The sequence below is a fragment of the Anabas testudineus genome, chromosome 1, assembly GCF_900324465.2.
Source record: "Anabas testudineus chromosome 1, fAnaTes1.2, whole genome shotgun sequence".
NCBI lineage: Eukaryota > Metazoa > Chordata > Actinopteri > Anabantiformes > Anabantidae > Anabas > Anabas testudineus.
In genome coordinates, this window is record NC_046610.1 from 7,141,903 (window position 1) to 7,158,802 (window position 16,900).

The 16,900-nt window shown below is 41.0% G+C and overlaps 1 protein-coding gene across 3 annotated transcripts; it reads left to right on the top strand.

The window, feature by feature from the left end:
* The first annotated feature begins 244 nt into the window (after positions 1 to 244).
* On the top strand, positions 245 to 16,268 carry fam193a (family with sequence similarity 193 member A). 3 transcript variants are annotated; one of them, XM_026360243.1, is made up of 24 exons: positions 245 to 657; positions 1,843 to 1,917; positions 3,102 to 3,344; positions 6,010 to 6,185; positions 6,286 to 6,453; positions 7,371 to 7,617; positions 7,759 to 7,883; positions 8,030 to 8,177; positions 8,305 to 8,379; positions 8,475 to 8,549; positions 8,637 to 8,749; positions 9,265 to 9,507; positions 9,612 to 9,768; positions 9,960 to 10,106; positions 10,588 to 10,866; positions 11,181 to 11,397; positions 11,496 to 11,846; positions 12,672 to 12,954; positions 13,095 to 13,281; positions 13,425 to 13,664; positions 13,843 to 14,743; positions 15,085 to 15,166; positions 15,270 to 15,365; positions 15,868 to 16,268. In XM_026360243.1, exons 1-23 carry the CDS (start codon positions 436 to 438, stop codon positions 15,361 to 15,363), a joined length of 4,848 nt encoding a protein of 1,615 aa, XP_026216028.1. In that variant the 5' UTR covers positions 245 to 435; the 3' UTR covers positions 15,364 to 15,365; positions 15,868 to 16,268. The 3 variants fall into 3 exon arrangements, with proteins under 3 accessions (XP_026216028.1, XP_026216027.1, XP_026216029.1); XM_026360242.1 differs by having other exon boundaries at positions 15,270 to 16,268; XM_026360244.1 differs by having other exon boundaries at positions 11,496 to 11,798; positions 15,270 to 16,268.
* Positions 16,269 to 16,900: the final 632 nt, after the last annotated feature.

Here is a 16,900-nt window from a genome sequence, read left to right on the forward strand (position 1 = left end):
GTTTGTGTCCAGAATCTAAAATAAGTTTATTGGAAAGTTTTTATGTCTGAGTAAATATATTTTCGATGATTTAAGACAAAACACAACAAAAACAGACGAATATACTTATTCAGCTTTAACATTAGTGTTTGAAACAGTTACATCTTGTTAGCTGTTAGCACAACTTCAACTTCAACAACAAACTCCATTTCCCATAAGCCCCGGTTGAGGGACGCACGGTTACGTCTCAACGCAAGCCGAAGCCTAGCTGAGGCAGCCAGAGGCCATATTGGAATCTATGAAGTCGGGTTGCACTTTGATGGAACTGAGTGTCTGTCGTTTTGGGAGTCTTTAAATTGTTATCCCGGATCTATACCCAAGTGATTGAACCAGGCATTCCACTTGAGACCCTGCCAAGTCTGGACGGCAAGTTGTCTCGCTTCTTTTGTGGAAAAAATGAGTCCAACCGATGCTAAACGAGGGGCTAAACGCAGGAAGAACAAGCGGGGCGGTGGCAGTAGCTGCAGTGCTGTCTGCAATACCAGCGGTGGCAAGGCCGGGGTTGCCTCGGCCCTAGGCTGTGCAGGAACAGCAACACCTGCTTCTGTCGTCAGCTTTTTAACACCGGGGACTACAGGCACCGGGAATATGGGGTCCATTACGGGCATAAACGGAGAGGTAACAGTGTCACACAGTGTTAGCCATGGGTGTCAAAACGGGGGCGAGCAGCTAGCAGTGTTATCAGCGACTCAAATCTGATTTGGGCCCGACACTGGAGCGGAGAATGTAGCTAGCTAACTGAAGTTAACCTATGTAACGTTCACTAGATATTAAGTGGCTTAATTGTCACTAATGCTGGTTGTTAATGCTTTGTGGAATGGCGTGACAGATACCAAGCCACACGAGTTAGCTAACAGTGTAGTTTAACTGCGGTGTAACGCTAACAAACTGCCGTAAACATTAGGCTAATGTTACCTAGGTCTTGTTTGAACGCTCTGACTGCTATCGTTAGCTAAGTCGAGATATCTTAGGGAAATAGACAACAACTTAAACACCACGAAGCATTATTTTGAGCTAATACAGTCCATGTGGATGGAGATTACACAGGCCAAGCCAAGATTATTCGTTAGTACCATAGGGTTCAACATAGTAGGTCTGTGAAACAGATAAACATTAATGCTAGCTAATGCTAACAGTTAAGGATACTAACAACTTCAGCTACGTTGGGCCTCGATGTATTTGTATAAGCTGACCTTCCAGGTTTACTAAAATATAAAGATTTAAAGAGTTTAGAAGCTATGTTTCCAGAATGTAAGATAATGGATCGGGCTAGCTTAAGTTATTCAACTTTTACAAGTTATACACTTAAACAATATCGACAATTTAAGATGTCAGCTAGTCTGTTTCTTTGCAGCTGACTTGTGTTTAATAATTCAACTCATAAATAACAGTTGAGAAGTAAGTTGACGAATTTTAAGGTTACAGAATTCTTCATGAAAGTGAAACGTGTCTTTTCTGTTTATTTTTAATGTGTTTATAGGTAGGCCTAAACCTAACCACATGTATGTATGTGTATAGTCAGTAATATTAATGGAATATCAATACTTATATATTATTACTTATAATACCAATCTTTGAGGCTCAAAGCTTATAGAACTATTAATCGCCAAGCAGGGCTTGAGAGTGAGCGAGAGTGTGTGTTGCTACTTTATGTGATCACTCACCCACTTACCAAGTCGCAATACATATCATACTAAATCATCAATCTAAGATGGTTTTCTCTTATAGACTGTTTTAATATTTAATAAGTGTAATTAATGAAGCCCAGAAGTGTATCTAATCTGAATTGTTTGTATCCATTAGGTCAAAGTGAACAACAGTGTTACACCACAGTTTACAGAAGGACCAGTGAACGCTGACTTCTCCGGAGTTCTTCAGGTAAATTTACATCCGGTGTCTAAGATGGTCATGAAAAGCCATCGTCAGATTTTCTTTTTCCCCAGTCTTGTCCTTTTTGCCAATGCTGTTGGCAACACATCTTGATGCCCGAACACTAGGTGCACCAGAAGAAGCAGACAAAAGATATTAGAATTTGTTTTAAATAAATGTTATTACTTTTTCTTTCTAAAATTAAAATATACAGGGACACTGTTGTCACAGATATGAAGTAGATTCAATTCTGATGGCCAAATGTTTGTATGCATATTATACATCTGGAACACATACAGCAGTGACAGCCACTACACCAAATGTTTGTGTTTTTGTTTTGTTATCTTATAAACAATGCTTCTGTTATATTGGTAAGAAATTACAATAATTAAAAGTAGAAATTATTGCAACATTGTCAAATACTACTTTTTTGTTTTGTATTATGACACCATTGTGTTTAATTAAATCAAACTATAAACCATTATTATGGCCCACCTGACCTGGGTAGCTTTCTAAAATTACTTTTAGTCTTACTTTTACTCAGCATACTCATCTGTGCTTTTTAGTGTATTAACAGTTTAATCAGAATATACCACTTCTGTTGGAATGGGTGATGCTGAGAGTGGGTGACTGCGGTGTAACCCATAGCACCCACAGATTTTAAATCTTTTGTGGGACTGCTACTACCTATAACCTACCCTTCTTTTAAAAAGCCATATTGCTTACTGACACACTTTCAATTTGGATATTGTTAATGGAAACCTCTGTCTGCCAATTATGTGTTTGTGTCACTCTGTGGTTCACTTACTGACAGGGCTGTGCATTAAGAAAAATAAGGTTTCAATGTTTGAATGTGTGCAGCTGGGTGGTTTAGACAGCTGGTGTACCCAGAGTGCAGCGTTTTCCTAAAGATTGGAGTGTGACAATGCTTAATATATAGGAGATGCTGATCAGTCACAGAGCCAGTGTAGACAAAATAAGTTCTCTTTTTTTTAAAAATAAATTTAATACCATTTAGCTTGGCAGTCTTTAGTGATTAACATAGTTTGAAAAACTAAAATTATATTTTGATACAGCTTTTTATGTGCATTTTATGTGCAAAAACTTTGTACAACAGTAACACAGAACTTCATGCAAGTCAGAAAGTGGTTATGGGACTTATGGTATATATTTCTGTCTTTACTTCCTCTAAGACCCCTTTCACGTTTGGCTTAAACCAGCGGGCACCCTACACGGCCGGTGATCGCTGCCTTTTATGCCGATGTGAACGTAAAGACAGTAACGTGCCTTCAGAGGCAGGGATCGCAAGCCAAAGCGGTATGGCACAGCCCGCTAAGACACCCAGTGCCCTTCAGCTGCCTCTGTGGGTGTGTTCTGACTGCAGGCGCACAGTAGAGAAAGAGGACCGGCACACTGCTCTGGAGCAGTCTTTGGGGGTAAGTCACCTGACTTTAATGAGCTTTAAAGTAGGATTTAAAGTTATGAAACTATGGTACTAGGCATAATTCTACCATTTCTAAACCTTATCTGTGTCAGCATTTATGCCACACTATCTGCAGTGTAACTCACAAAGCTATAGTCATTCTTTCAGTGTATGGTGTAGCCTCTGTTCTGTGCCAGAAATGCTAAAACAGATGCAGCAATCATCATCATCAGCAGCTGCTGTACAAAGGATGTAATAATAGACATCCTGTCATTTCGTTTTTCAACTCGGTTTCACTTTGAACTAAGGCTAGATAATAGTATCTAGGTGAAATATGCAAATTCTGTCAAGTTCACAGAACAAGGAACATTACAGTGGATCAAATGCTTTCAATATAATAAATTATAGATGCATAGATAAAGATTGTGTTGGATATATCTATGCAACATCTAACCCTAATCCATTCTCACGTAAAGAGCCTTTTTATATTGAACCATCCATGCTATACACTCAGCTTGTAAGTCTTTGTAAGCACAAATTTAGCAAAGAAAACATCTTGTGATTCAACAAACTATTTTTTCCCCCAGTGGAATACAAAGTCACCTTTCATCCTCTGCTCTGGGTTTGTGAGGATCCGGTTATTAGTTGTAATAAGGTTATTAAATAGTGATGCCCAGAGCCACTCCTAGGTATTGCTTCAGGTGCCAATGTGGACATATTGTAAGACTCTGAATTAAATAAATACAACAAACCATACTGCCATAGTTATCAACCTGCAGCTATCTACTTGTCTTGTGGAATGCTCCTCTCAGTGATGAGCTGCTCACAAACTCACAGATAACGGGTTATACCTGCTTATTTGTTTGTTTTTTAAAATATTTTTTTTTTACATTTTTGCCTTCCACAACCAGACTTGAACCAAGGATGCAGTGTTTACGCAGCATGCACTGTAAGCATTCGACTACCAAGGTGTTCCATCCACAATGCCTGTTAACCATATGTGCAACTAATTCTACAAGAATTGACCGTAGTATGAACATTTCATCAAACACCTAAATTGATTAATATTAGTTGATATCTTGTAAACTTTAAGATTGAGACCATCTAGCCCCTCTTCTTCCCCTTATCGTCAGACTCCGCTGTATCAAAAACTCAATCAGGTCATCTCTAGTATTGGCTGTTAATTTTTGATTTGACATACTTACTATTCTGTATTTCCTTTTTTATTACAAGTTGTTTTCCCATTTCTGGTGTAGATTAGGTGGAAGCCTTAGCAGGTATCAGGGGTTGGTTTGTGTTTATTAATTTTTAGTGGGGGTACATTGGCTGTTGAGCTTGGGTTTGGTTTCCTCCTGAATGATTTCTTCTACTGCATCCTCGCAGCAGGGTAGGTACTATGGCCATTCACAATATCAAGCCCTGTAGTAAACAAGACCAAACCTCTCTGTAAGCTTTTACTGTGAAGTGGATGCTTAAAGTTTGAATTAACCAATATTTTGCCTATAATTATAGTTGAGGTCAGGTATCCTAGCAACAATTAGGTCAGAAACCATTAAGACTCATGTCATTGAGTCACTGAGGTTACCAACGTTGCTCACTGCTAACCCTGCTAACTAAAACTTTGAGGCGGGCGCTTGCTGCAGTTTGGTTATATCTCAGGCAAATAATGTCTAAGTCTTGCCTGCCCCATGTTCTTCTTAATATATGAATACATGACTATTGTGTGGTGCTTCACTGATGTTGTCATTTAACAACATACCTTCTTTTCCAGCCTTGTAGTTGCTGTTTATACACTGCCTGTCCAAAAAAAAAAATCACACTCTAATATTTTGTTGGACATCCTTTAGCTTTGATAATGGCACGCGTTCACCGTTGCAACATTTTGATAAGCTTATACAATGTCACAAGATTTATTCCCATCCAGAGTTGCAAGATCAGAGATTTTTCACAGAGATCTTGTATTGATGATGGCAGAGTCAACAGACCACATGACCTTCTTCTATTGGACAGTTCTTAACCAACAAGTTTTATTAGTTTCAACAATCTCCTTAGATGTTTTCTTTGATTGATGCATGACAATAATTTGACCCTTCTGAACAGATTAACATCTTTTCCACAAGCACAGGACAACATGGTTGTTTAAGTAATGAGAAGCTATTTACTGCATTAGCTGGGTTAAATATCTTGTTGCCAGCTGAAAGAATTATCCATGCAGTAATTATTCAATGCGAGGCCCCTACCTATTTGCTTAGGTTAATCCAGGTGGTGAATTTCTTTTGAATGGGCAGTGTATGTGAATTGCTGATTTATATAGTAATACGCAGAATAACATGCGTCCTATGCATTTCTGCTGTTTCTTTGTTGGCAAGTTGGCATAGACTGTCGCTTTAGGCAAGGTTATCAGTTGAAATAATAAAAATAAAATACTGTACTAAACTATCTATACAGTCATTCCACACTGACATAATGTTATATTTGGGCTTTCTGTACCTTCCTGCAGAAAAGCGGAAAGTGTGCTAGTTACATGATTTTCTGCAATGCACTCATTTGGTCTTTAGACATAAAAACATGATGACATTATCAGTATTTATTATTCTTCTTTAAAGCTTTTCTCAGTTGTATCTTGAGGAAACTAAAGGTTTTGTATCTTGGTCTGCTATTTTGAATAAATCCCATAGAACCAGGACTTCCTTTTGCACATGCCTGTGGCTAATGGAAACCTGGGCCAGGAAATACCCTCAGGGGACAGACTGACCACTGCTGCGCCTACACTACCCATGCTCCCTGCTCCAGACCTCACCACACCAATGCCTGCTGATACAGTGTGCAGCTGTGAAGTCTGCAATGAGAGACGGTCAGTTAAGATTGACTAGCCCTGAAGTTAATTTACATTCAGTGTAGTATGTTTAATCTTTGTCAGTGAATATTAATGAATTAATGCTTTTACATTATAGGGAGAGCTCTGCTGAGTCGGAGAGGGAGTCACAGCAGCTGCAGAACCACTGGTCAGAAGTTCGCTACCTGGTGCGCTGCATCTACCGTCAGACAGGAACACCATTAGCTGATGACCATGACCAGCCTCTAGAGAGAGACAAGGAGGGTATGAAGGATCTGGTAGACAGGTATAGCAACAAATGCAGCTTCACTTCACTTCTTTCTGCCTTGCTTATCTCTTTTAACATATGTGTCCACTAGGGGTCTCTATTTAACTTCAAATGAATCCTGGAAACAACCAGAGGCTTGAAAGCCTTTCAAAGCAATGATGTCAACAAACTGAAACCTGTGCCTTCTTCATTGTAATTGGTCAGCCCCATAAAATGGCATTTTAACTTTCTTATTATGATGCGTTTTCTGTTGAAACAGTATGTCGAGCTATGACGAGTTACTGAGACAAAATTTTTAACTGCAGACCAATGAAAGATAAAGGAGAGACTACCTGGGACTTGTATTACAAAGCATGTGCTCAACTTAGGTTGTCTCTCTCTCTGAGCCCAGTATTGTCCTTCCTGGTTAACCAGTATCATTACCAACTGGTTCGGTGAAGCCTAGTTTTCCCTGTTTGGATATAGGTCTGTTCATGTGAAAGAGGTTGAGTTGTTTATCAGAAGCAACATAGCCAGAACCACACATGAAGTAATATGAGCTGAAACTGTGATACATGCAGAGAAATATAGCTAGAGCGAGTACAAAATGTTTTTCCACTGGGTAAACTAAACAATAATACAAAACTAGACACGAATAAGAATCTCTAGAAAAGCTAATTTTCTAATACTAAAGTATAGCTAAGAATATATCTTCACTACATGGTTCATTATTTAATTATTTAATGAGCAATGGAGAGGTGGTTTTAAAATTTGAAGTCTGTTTTAAAACTAGCCCACGAAATTCTTGAACTGAGCAAATGTCTATCATCAATAATGGTTTGATATTCCATTGATCTGATTTGTCCGTATTTGAGCTTCAGACAGGTTTTGATCTGATTGTCATTTATCACAGTTTCTACTGGTTTTCACTGATTGTTTTATTTTCATTTTTGTAGACTCTGTGAGAAGGATCCCTATCAGCTGTATCAACGTTTGGAGCAGCAGGCTCGTGAATATGTCTTGGAAATGAAGGTGCGGTTACTGAAGCACCTCTCTGCAGGCTCCAAGACTGCAGGACCAGTGGGGACCATGACTGCTGCTCAGGGTCCTCCTCAGGCCCACCAGTTCATCTCCCTGCTGCTGGAGGAGTACAGCGCCCTATGTCAAGCTGCACACACCATCAGCAGCTTCCTACTCACCCTGGTCAGTTTTGTGTAGCCAGAGACACTGATTTATCTGTCCTTCAGGTGACAATGACAATATGTTTTCTACTCTCGAGGCTGAAAATAACGCACATATTACAACCATACTATTTTTTGACATATACAAATCTTCCTCCTTTAGGAGAATGAGCACCTCCAGAAATTCCAGGTGACATGGGAGCTGCACAACAAGCACCTTTTTGAGAATCTGGTGTTCTCTGAACCAATCTTGCACAGCAGTTTACCTGCACTGGTTGCACAGCTAAAGTAAGAAATGTTTTTTGGTTAAATAAAGTAAGTTAGTCATTCATCATTGACTGAGTACAGCTGGTTGTAGTTAAAACTAATGTGCTTTGTTTCTGATGCCACTTAATTTTTACTTTACTTGATTATTCTTAATTTCTACTTTTCAGACATGGCACAGCCTCCCATGATTCATACAGTGAAGACATGTATAGGACCTTGTTAGAGAGCTACCAGCAGCTACAGCAGGAGATGGCCTCAGTGGCTGCGCAGTGGCAGGAGTGCGAGAAGAGAATTGACGATTATGTGGACGAACAGGTATCCATATTAAAAAAAAAAATGACACATAAATGCTTTGATATAGAAAGTAAAGTTACTTTTATAAAAAGATGGTACTTAGTGAAGATGCAGCAATCAAAGGTGTAATGAGGTGTTTCTTTTCTAGCTACTTTTTAAGGTGGAGGGTCAGAGTCTCATCAACCAAAGAACGGAGCCACACAAGTCCTTGATTAGCAAAAATGTAAAATTTTAAGTTATACATAACCCAACTTTGCTTTCTGCGTTCTACTTTGCTTTTCAGGTAGAGCTTCCTCTCACTATCTGTATGTTTTTCAGACTCTGAAGACTAAACAGCGGATGCTGAAGGAGGACTGGGAGTTCTTTAAGCAGAGGAGATTTATAGAAGAACAGGTACACTGCAAGAATATGAAGCCTCTGTGGCAGATCTAAATGTACTTTCCTTCTCCAGAGCAGTTTTTCACTTTCTTCTCTTTGTAGTTACCAAACAGTAAGAAGTCCCCAAGTGGCGATAACAACTTCACAGACACTATGAGGATGCTCTCGTCTCGTCTGAGTATTCCAGACTGTCCAAACTGCAATTATCGAAGAAGGTGAATTGTGAGAATTATCCGTTGTCATTTCCTGGTTTAAGATCAACTCAGATCCAGTATAGTATATTTGAGGGTAGTGAATTTTATGATGTTCTGTGAGGGTGAATCAGGTTTGATTTGTGGGAGCAGATCTTAACAGTCATACTCTGGTATAGACCAGGACAGCCCCATCCCGCGAACACCTTTAGGAGTGGTTTTGGTCCAGTTGCAAAGGAATTGTAGAGCAGTTTGTTTATGGTGTGAACTAAAAGACATAGGTTTGAGCTAAATCACTTGTATAGTGCGAGAATTAAGCAAGTCATAACATGAACTAGCATAAATGTTTGTGCCGTCTTGATATTTGGGCAGAAAGGACTTTCTCTTGTGCGTATTTCTTTTTATTGATTCGCCTATTGAGTAAGTGTGACATTAATAATTGGGTGTGTTCGACATTGCAATTTGTTGAAAAAAGAATAGATTGAAGTTAATTACATATAAATCAATATAAATTGACAACATTTCTTTCTGTCAAACAGGTGTACATGTGATGACTGTAGCCTCTCGCACATCCTGACATGTGGAATCATGGACTCTCCCATTGCTGAGGACCTCCACATCAAGCTACCTTTGCAAGGGGAACCTACCCGGGATTACCTAGCAGAGGTGCACCCCCCCAGCCTTTCCTCTGGCAGTTCAGCGTCTGGCTCCAACTCTAGTTCTCCCATTACCATTCAGCAACATCCTAGACTCGTTCTACCTGAAGGCGATACCAACACTTTGTAAGTCAGCCAGCCATTGTCAGTGTAAACTGTTTCTGTAAAAGGCACAGTTTAGCATTACGTACTAAATGTTTACTCATTTCCTTTCTTTTTTCTTTTTCCAGTATTAGTGATGATGACGAAGTGCCTCCATTGTCCAGTAAGTTTGGGGACATCTACCCTGTTACTGGTTATGAGGAGAGCCGTGTTGTGACCACTGCTGTAAACGGCCTCCACAGTGACATCAAAGGGGAAGGGGGAAACGTGGCACTGAAGGCAGGGGTGAGTTCTGTACTGTGGTGTCTTATTTCAAGGAAATGCCCAAGATTAGTTGTGAATTTCCCCCCCCAAGTTTCTGGATGATGAAAGCAATATTCATTATGAGTGGGTTACCATTAGTTCGGGAAATATTTTGTGTACTGCTCCTCATCCATTTTCTAATTCACTCTTTGTTTTACAATTGTATGTCTCAGTCTCCTCACATTACCAGCAGCAGCAGTTCATCAGAGGGTGATGAGGAAGAAGCTGATGGTGAGGTTGGTGGGGAGCCCCCTGGGCAGCAGGAAGACAATTCCACAGGAAAGACCAACAGTCTTCTGTCCTCTTACAACCACCAACAGGTATTGACCACACTTCCTTTGCTATAATTTTCGGGTAGTGTGGTGAGTCAACTGTTTGACGCTTATTATCAGCGTCTTACTGTAATTCTTAGAGTTAAAAAGAATCACAGCAAACACGATACATTTTCATATCAGTGGAGACTAAGGACGTGGGTTCGGGAATCAATTTGAAATGAGTTCCCCTCCAAAACTTTTTGGTACTGACCTAGAGATGTTCACAGAGAAGTGAAAACATGTCAAAAAACCCAAAATCCAAAGAATCCAAGGTGATGTCTTCAGTTGTCTTTGTCTTGATTTGTCCCAAACCAGAAAAATATGTAGAGAATGTATAAAAATATAAAATGAAATGAATGGCATGAAATGGAAAATTTGGAAAAGCTAGAACTAGAGAACTGTTTAATTAAATTTTATGGCAGGAACACATACTCTAGATTAAAAGTAGACTAAATGTTGTGAATGTTGTTTGTGTCAACGCTTTCAGGTAGAACAGGTCCAGCATGCCTGCGAGTGTCATGTGTGCAACCAGGACCCCAGCTCCTCCACCTTGGGCCCTGCCACGTGCTTGCCCCCAAGTCGGCTCCACTCTGCGCCTCCCCCTGCTGTTGGACACCAATTCTTTACAGACAGCAAGGCTCCCCCTTCCCACCCTGCCCTCCACCTCTACCCCCACATCCACGGCCACCTACCCTTACACAACTTTTCACGGCCCCTACTGCACCCCACACTCTACCCCCCTAGTCCTCCACTCACACACAACAAGGTGAGAATTAATACAGCTGTAAGGCTAAACAGAAATGATTTTCTCTTTGAGTACTTCTTTTAAATACAGTTTAGCTTGAGAGTCTCTGTAAGGGAAACATTGATTCATTTCCTTATCACTGGGGTTTTTTTTTTTTAAAGGTTCTAGGAACAACACTGTGTTTAGTTGTATCTAGTTTCACTTTGCACTTTCATTTTAAATGTATGCCACAAGGGGCCAGACTGAACCAAATCTAGTTCAAAGCACTGCATAATGTCTCCTAATCCAAAGGAATGAGATGAAATTGCAAATAACTTCTTTGCTTTTTTCTAAAGCCCCTACCCCCAAACCCAAACCACTCAGCAGCCAAGCAGCCAGCGTTCAGCCCGTCGTTACCAGAGCACGTCTACCAGAACTGCTTTGGCGGCGCAGGTGGAACAGGTGACTGGAACAGCTCGCTGCAGTGCCTGTCACTCAAGTTTGAGAACCTGTGGGATGCTGCTGTGATGAAGAGCTGGAATCCATCTGTGCTGTTGCCAGAGTCACTGCCAGGTGAGCCACTTGGGCACAACAGTAACAAATACTGAAAAGAAATAAACAAACAGAACCTGTTAAAATCCCCTTAATGTTGTTTACCTGGTAATCAACAGGTGACATGCTTGGACCACCACTCGCTGATGTTCCCCTCCCTCCAACATCATCAATTAGCCCCCAAGGGGAACACCCATCACTACCCACCCCTCTGCCCCCTTCCTCTTCCTCATCATTATCATCATCTTCATCATCGTCGTCATCGTGCTCCTCTTCAGAAGCCAAAGAGCAGAAGAAGAGCAGCGCCAAGAAGAAGTGTCTCTATAATTTCCAGGATGCCTTCATGGAGACCAACCGAGTAGTGATGGCCACCTCCGCCTCAACATCCTCTGTGTCCTGCACTGCCACCACTGTCCAGTCAAGTAATAACCCACCCGTCCACCTACCATCTAAAAGACCCAACTCTTTAGGTAATATAGGAGGTAGGAGCAGTGGCTAGGTTTGCACTGACTATGGGGATATTTGTTATCACATTATGAGCCACTTGGGTGTGAATCGGTTCTTAAACCTATGAATTACAATGTTTTGCTTTGACTGGTAAAATTTAATTTGTCTGTCCATAGGTAAAGGATGGGGCAATACTTGCTACTGATTAAAATCTTCCAGTAGACGTCACCACGATAATTATTCAGCTTCTCTGTAACTATTGTTTAGGCATTTATTACAATCTGTACCTTTCAGTCAAAATATGGAAACTCTTTATATCTGCCCTATAAGTGAAATTCATTTAAGTGCCAAGGAATGGCAAAATATGACTGCTGAACAAATGACTGATTGCTGAACACATAATTACACATAATTACTGTAATACGTTATGATGCACCACCTTGAGCAAATACGAAATGAGTTTAAAAAAAGGGTTGCCCTCTGAATATCGGCAACACTGCCAGTAACGGAAATATCACACTAAGCAGAATACAGAACTAACAGATAATGTTATGGAAACCAGAAACTTAATAGTCAGTCACAGTTCTGGTTTAAAGTCATACTGCAATTTGATTTCTTTTCACATTACACATATCACACAGGTCTACTCAAGGCACCTTCCACCTATTCATTCCTATTCATTAGGTGTCCTGCCTCTTACAGAAACTTGAATTTGCACTGTAGTTTCTGTGGATGGAACAGGATTTCCTTGTAGCAATACCAGTTTGTCATGTGTTTTAGCATAGTTGGTTTTGGGCCTAAAAATAGCTAAACAGTTTTGTTATCTTGTGTATATTTTTCTCTTCTAGATGATGTATTTCATAATCTAGGTAAAGAGGACCACAGGCAACCCACCCCAGCTACCCTTAGAAATGGCTCCACAGGACTGACCTCCCTCCCTCCACTCTCAGGCCCCGCTTTACCCCCAGCACCCACCACACACCTTCCTGCAATGGCATCACAGCCCTTTCCAAAGATGGCTGCGCCAGCCTCAGACTTTGTGGAATCCCACCAGAGTTTGTGTCTCCCGCCTGCAGAACCTCCAACCTCCTGTGCAGATGGTCCTGTCAGTGCTCCACCTAGTGTCTGCAGGTAAGAGGGCTACTCTGAATAGGCTTACAAAAATGGACACCATTAATAAAATCAGTGGCTGACATTTAGCTTATTTAGCTGATCATGATGGGGGAAAATGTCAGAACCAGGTTACAATATCTTTTTTTTTTTTTTTTAAGTGATCCTGACTGTGAGGGCCATCGCTGTGAGGGGAATGGGGCATACGACCACCAGCCATACGATGGAGAAGAGAGTCAGGATGAGGACAGCTGCTCTGAGCATAGCTCCTCCACCTCCACTTCCACGAACCAGAAAGAGGGAAAGTACTGTGACTGCTGCTACTGCGAGTTCTTTGGGCATGGTGGGGTAAGAAACAGATTTCTTACTCGCTCAAATGAACGCGCACCTCAGATTTGCATGTTTTATTGTTGTTGTTTTTTCTTGAAGATGTATATACAGTATTCTGAAATTAGCGCCCTTATTGCTTGCATTGTCTGTTTTAATCCCAGCCCCCAGCTGCTCCTACCAGTCGAAACTATGCAGAGATGCGGGAGAAGCTGCGTTTACGTCTGACAAAACGCAAGGAAGAGCAGCCGAAGCGTGAGGAGCAGCAGCCAGTGATAGAACGAGATGGAGGGGTGGAGGACCACAGGCGGGTGGAGGACCTGTTGCAGTTCATCAACAGTGCTGACAGTAAACCTGCCTCTAGTTCTAAGGCAGCAAAACGGGCCAGGCACAAACAAAAGAAGGTAACATGGTCATAGGTCTTTGTAAAACAGCAACCTACAGTCTAAACCACCAAAACAGGAAGCAGCTCTGCTATTCATTCATTCATCATGCGGTGTTCTAGTTCTAGCTACTTTATAGGTCTAGCATTGTGGTCTAAGTTTTCATAATGTTAAACGTGTGTGTCTGTGTGTGTATCAGATGGAGGAGAAAGCCCGTCTGGAGGCAGAGGCCCGTGAAAGGGAAGAGCAGCAGCTGTTAGAGGAGCAGCAGCGACGACAGCGGCAGGAAGAAGAAGCGGCGCTTCAAAAAGAACTGCTTCGGCTGCAGGAACTGCAGCAACATCGTGCTGCCAAAAAGAAAAAGAAAGAGAAGGCAAAGGAAAATACCGCCCCCCCTCAAAACAACCCACAGCCCCTTAAACAGACAGCTCAGAACGTCCTAGATAATCTTCAGAACGGGAAGTCACAGCTGCTTCAAACACTCATCCGCCTCCCTGACCAGAGGGACCCCAGATTTGACCCTGCACCCCGAAACAATTCACAGCACAGCCCAAAATGCACCAATGATAAGGGATTTTCTACTGAGACCAACATCCCCAACTCTCCAGCCACCCTCCACAATGGCACATCTCCATCTCACCTTGACGTTAGCAGTAAAGTTAAGGCCAAGCAGTCTGCTAAGGGGGCCACTTGTGAGGTTGCAATAAAGAAAGCTCCAGAGTTACCCAAGAGCTCAGATGTGACAGCAAAACTAGCTAATGGCAGTGCCCCCCCCACTACAGTAGACACCAAAGCAACACGAATCAGGCCTGCTGAAGCCCTAGCTCCTCTCCCAAACACTGAACAGAGAAGGGAGGACAGGAGTAACAACAGAAGTGCCAGTGGAAAAAGGCAGCAGCAGCAGCAACAACCACCCCTGACTCAGATAAAAGAAGATAGAAGTCCACCTGTGTCAAACCCTTCCCCATCTCCCCCTCCAGCCCCGCAGGTTGAGCAGACCCAGCAGAACGGTAAACCTCCAACTGCAGAGTCCCCACAGCCCAAAGGCAAGACCAAGAACAAGAAAAAGAAGAAAGGGGACAAGCTCAACACCTCAATAGGTTGGTATTATACCATTCACATATTTAAAAGTATTTCTTGTGCTTAACATAGAGAAATATTAAGTAGGTCTGTTTGGATGCCACTCTTGAATCTTATTAGATAAGAGGAAATATGAACTGCAATGACTAGTGACAGTTTGAATTGCCAACATCTATTTCCTTATTTGTCTAATGGGCTTTCTGTGGTATTGCCAGTAGCAGGGTTAGTAAAGTACTTTCCTTATTTGTGTTGAGCTGATAGTATGGGAAGTTCTTTATCAGACTTTGATGGTCCTATGTTCTTATAGTGTGATTATGTAATGGCCTTTTCCACTGACATGAACATTTACATTTTGTTTTAGATGATGTATTCTTACCCAAAGACATCGACCTGGATAGCACTGAAATGGATGAAACTGAGAGGGAGGTGGAATATTTCAAAAGGTATGTGAATATTACCCATTTGCAGTTTTGCCAAATATTAGTATTGTTTCACTTTCATCTAGAATGGGCAGCTTTTTAAACTGTATTTTATGTTTCTCCTCAGATTTTGCTTGGATTCTGCTCGACAGACCCGTCAGCGGCTTTCCATCAACTGGTCAAACTTTAGTTTGAAGAAAACTACATTTGCTGCACATTGAAGGTGTTAGTGACTGACTGTCAGGACACAATCAGTACCTTAACAGCTATACCAACCTACACATTTCCCCTCTACCCAACTGTTGTCCTCCCAGAACTTCTTTCCTGCTGTGCCCAAATCACACCCACGCTGCCTTGCTTTGTTCTTGTCGCTGTGTGGTTCCTACACAGGCCCGTCTGGACTGATCCACATGTAGAACTAAAACAAAAATGAAATGAAACGACAAAAAGAATCACAAAATGCTACTTTACATCTGATTAAATTTCCTTGCGTGCTTGTGTGCTTTTAGTCTGAGTTGGGCATTTCTCTTGACTGAAAAAGCCATTGTCTGAAATTATTTTCTTATATTGGCTTACCTGTAGTCAAAAGATGCTTACTATGTCTGGATGGTTTCCTTCCAAAAAAAAAAAGAGATAACGGAAACTACTAAAAAACGAGAAATGTAATAATTAAAAGCTGTATTTGAGATATTGTGGCTTACTATCCCATCGTTTCCCGTTCCTAGCACGGCATCTCATCCACGATTGACAAGGGAATGGGCTTGGTCAGCTGGTCTCCACTCCCTGATTCCCCATCACCACCACCATCACCACCCTATTTCACAGAGAGGAGGAGGGCGTAATACTTGACAATGTTCTTTTTTGGTTTTTAAGTTCTGTTTAACAAACTGTTGAGTAAAAGTGTACCAGTTACAGATTTTGTTTTCTTTCTTTTTGACCTGTAGCCGGCTTGTATCAGAATACTTTCAGAATGAAATTGAAAAAGAACAGTACTCACACTATCAGTCTGTTATAGAGTGTATATTGTATTAACACTGAAGCCAAACTGGCTACTTTTAACATATTGTTAAGTAATATTAAATCTTGTCTTTCTTTTTGAAAGATGGAATACAGTAGTATGGCAGGATTATGTGTCTTTTGTCAAATCTTATTTCCTACATGCAGAAGAAAACGTTAACGATATGGACACTTAAAACTATGCATACTAATGCATCTCAAAACATTAGAATATTGTGGAAAAAGTAGTTTGATTTAGAAAGCTAAACTCTGATTCTAGATTCATTACACATCTAGTAAATTATTTCAAACATTTTTGTTTTAATTGCTGTTTGTATATATATAGATACTGTGTATATCTGTCTAGCTCAGTAGATGCAACCACAGTTAGGGGCTTACTATTCGCAGTGCTGAATAGAAGCATATTATGGAAAGTTGACTATGGTACTAAAATGTGCACAAACAACAGCGATGACTGCAACTGTATTAAGATTGCCCAAAGCAAAAACCATTGAAGAACATGGGAGAGCTTTATATGGTGTGAAAACTGGAGTCAATGCATCATGAGTCACCACATACAGACCTCCTCAGGAAAATACCTAGTATCAAGCATTTCCTAAACTGGAGACGATGCCGGAAGCATCTTATTCGGGCCAAGGAGAAAAAGAATTGCACTGTAATTGACTGTATATCATATTACATCCATGCAATAACTTATGCTAAAGTATTTAGAGCATCATAATAAACGTACGTTTGAGCTCT